Genomic DNA, 2,941 nt, shown 5'->3' with positions numbered 1-2,941 from the left:
TTTCTACAGTCAATTCAACAAGCACAGAGATCTGTCAGTTGCTCCAGCCCCACGAGTTGCGTTTTCTGTCAACAATCTCCGCCTTATTCGACGCGGCTCCACTGAGCTGAATCCGTGTCTTTTTGTCATCGCTGGTAAGGTAACTATGTCAGATTCGAATTGAGCGACGCAGCCAGTAAATTTTGACTAAGGTCTAGTGGTGTCCAGCACTTGCAAAGATGAACGGCCACCTTGTAATCTGAAGTCTAAACAATCGGGATCTCATTTCTTGCTAGGCTTGCTTCAAAAATCTATATCAATGCTATGGCGACAGTTGCTGATCACGATGCCGAGTGTCGGTCACGTGCACTCACGTGTGATTGGCCGTCGCTTGTTCTATTTCCATCTGACCTCGCCTGCACCCTACGATCACCCACGCAGAGTGGAGAGTCGTGCCGACCGACGAAGCGGTGCAGAGATGGACGGGTCTCGCGGTAGGTGGGCCCCTGCTAGTCTGGCTGAGCGACGGGGCCCACCAGCGGGAGACGATTCGCTTGCCGTGTGGACGGAATGTGTCTCGGCATCCGACGAGGGGATTGGTAAAGGGCGAATCAAGGCGTCTAGGGCTCTGTCGTTTCGACTGCAGTCATCAGTATCCTGGTCGTCGCAGAAACAAGTTCATTCACACTTACCACACACAGCATGACGTGCCAGATCCTGTATCTCGCCTATCCAACCACTCTTCCGCGCAGGATAGATGAGAGAGCGCTCGGCACTGTTGGCAACGCAAGATCACGCACTCATTTGCATGGTCTTCATCCTCGGTCAGGCAGAACACACAGTGGATGCTGTCGACCTCTTCACTCGGGGTGAGACTCTGGAGCGTCAATTCTTGGAAACCAGCCCAGATATTAGCGACCGACGCCAGAATAGCCGGTTGGGCCGGCGAAACGCGCCATGGAACACTGTTCGTCCGCAGCATTGTGGAGGTCACAAATGGATTGAATGGCTGCACTGGCTCGGGGTTGGTTGACAGGCGCACCGGCGGGTCTTGTCTGAGCCCGTGAGGTGACCGGTCAGTGTTGTCAGATGCTGCAGGGCGTCGCCTGGAGGCTGAAGATGTCTGACGCTGGCCCGGATGTACAATGACTGATGAGGAGGCCATTCTGGAGCCATGTGGTACTCGCGCCTGGTTGCGGACGGCTGCTTCATACCACTGCTGGCCAACTTGGTCGGCCTGCCGTTGCCGGTGCCATCTCGTGCAGAGGAAGTCTCTGGCGACATCACAGAGCTTCGACTGCAACGGTGACAAGTCAAACGGCTCTCTGGCGAGAGTGGTCGACTTTTGATGGCCTATCTTGGTGTCTTCAACTTTGATCGAGTTCTTGCATGGCTCGCCTTTTTTCGTCATGCCGCAACAGGAGCCAGGACCACTGTGAGGGATCCCGCAGACAGAAAATGGGTTCCAAGGCATGGTAGTCATTGATGTGGTCGTGATGTGGTCGTCAAAGGCAGAAAATGCTTTGGATTGTTGGTGGTGTTGGACAATCTCTGCGGCGTTCCTCGCCAGCTTTATATGCCATCGCCGTAGGCTCCTTACCTACATAGCTGCGTGGATGCTGGCATGCAACGCCTTCCTTGAAACAGTCGATACGTCGAGGAATGCATTCGCACGCAGTATGCGCCGGTATACGGCTGATCAGTAGCCTGTGAGAAGGGATATCATTCCAGATCACTGCTACCCTAATCAGCTGCACTTGTGGCTGTAGACCGCGGTGACCATGCATTGGCGAACAGATTGGCTACTGCGGTAGGCAGCGAAGTCGACAAATGCTGCGTTAAATTCTGCGTTGCCTATTGAATTTCGAAGTGCGTGATAGGCTGTGATTTATTCTTATGGCGCTAGATGCAAGATGTGGGTACGCAGAGATAGATTCGGTTCCCGGGCCATCGACACACTACCAGGAACTGATTTGGCGTTCCCAGGAGCTAGACTTCAGAGATTCTCCAACTCCGCCTTAACATGGTTGTCAAGGCTTTGATGCTGCCGTGTGATTGCTACGCACCTCTCAGCGGTGTGACAGACTACACTTCTAGCTGACCACGGAATTTGGCTGAGGCGAGTATATAAAGGCCTCCCATATCCTACTTTCACAACTCTCACCTCACCCCTATCTACATTTCGTTTGCTCCATCCGCTGTCCAAACATGGTCTGTTTCAATTCGTTCTTACTGAGTTTACCGATGAGCTAATACATTACAGCCAAACATCAGAGAGCTGCCCAACGAGCTTTTGCTGTGGTTGTGTCGTATTTGGACGGTAGTGCATTATTTGCCCTCGCAAAATCATGCAAAAACTTTGATTTTAAACTGCAGCCCAGCATCTGGAAATACAACATTTCAGAACAGCAATCTATTGCACTTGGCCGTCAAATACGACAACGTTGGTCTTGCGGAGGCTTTGCTCCAGCACAACGCCAACATCAATGCATTTTACCGCGGCAAATCTCCTTTAATGAGGGCGCTCAAATACTCGTCCGCTGCTGTGCGTGACCTCTTGCTCAGTCGTGAAGATCTAGATATCAATATTCAAAATCAAGCGCGGGAGAGCGCCCTGTGGTATGCCATCCACTACGGAACCTTTTCCACCGTCAAGCGCGTTCTAGAACAACCCAACGTCCAGGTGGACGTCAAGCACAAACATGGCCGAACGGCGCTCCACCTAGCAGTCTTCGCAGGCCGAATAGGGCTCGTGCATCTGCTACTTTCTAGTGGCAGCGACCCTGATCTACAGGATGATTCGTGCCACTCGCCATGGGACAGGGCACGTCGCTTCAATAGACCCGCGATGGAAATGATCTTTTCAAACTATCCGATGGCCGAAGTATTTCTTGGTACTCAATCATCACAGGAGGCTGAGCTGCCTCTTCACCAAGCAGTATCCTATGGGTCGGTAGACGCT

At 52.5% G+C, this 2,941-nt stretch overlaps 2 protein-coding genes across 2 annotated transcripts; one reads left to right on the top strand and one right to left on the bottom strand.

The window, feature by feature from the left end:
- Nucleotides 1-417: 417 nt before the first annotated feature.
- On the bottom strand, nucleotides 418-1,453 carry PENARI_c238G02706 (uncharacterized protein; the record flags this gene model as incomplete). The annotated part of the gene is made up of 2 exons (XM_022638199.1): nucleotides 418-619; nucleotides 672-1,453. Coding segments are annotated over 2 exons (984 nt in total), but the record flags the coding sequence as incomplete, so codon positions are not given.
- A 549-nt stretch (nucleotides 1,454-2,002) lies between these two features.
- Nucleotides 2,003-2,917, top strand: PENARI_c238G04222 (ankyrin repeat domain-containing protein; the record flags this gene model as incomplete). Its single annotated transcript, XM_022638200.1, has 3 exons — nucleotides 2,003-2,054; nucleotides 2,243-2,288; nucleotides 2,389-2,917. Coding segments are annotated over 3 exons (627 nt in total), but the record flags the coding sequence as incomplete, so codon positions are not given.
- Between the last annotated feature and the right edge of the window lie 24 nt (nucleotides 2,918-2,941).

The sequence above is a fragment of the Penicillium arizonense genome (assembly GCF_001773325.1).
Source record: "Penicillium arizonense strain CBS 141311 chromosome Unknown PENARI_contig238, whole genome shotgun sequence".
Classification (NCBI taxonomy): Eukaryota; Fungi; Ascomycota; class Eurotiomycetes; order Eurotiales; family Aspergillaceae; genus Penicillium; species Penicillium arizonense.
This window is presented reverse-complemented; position numbering and strand designations above follow the sequence as displayed.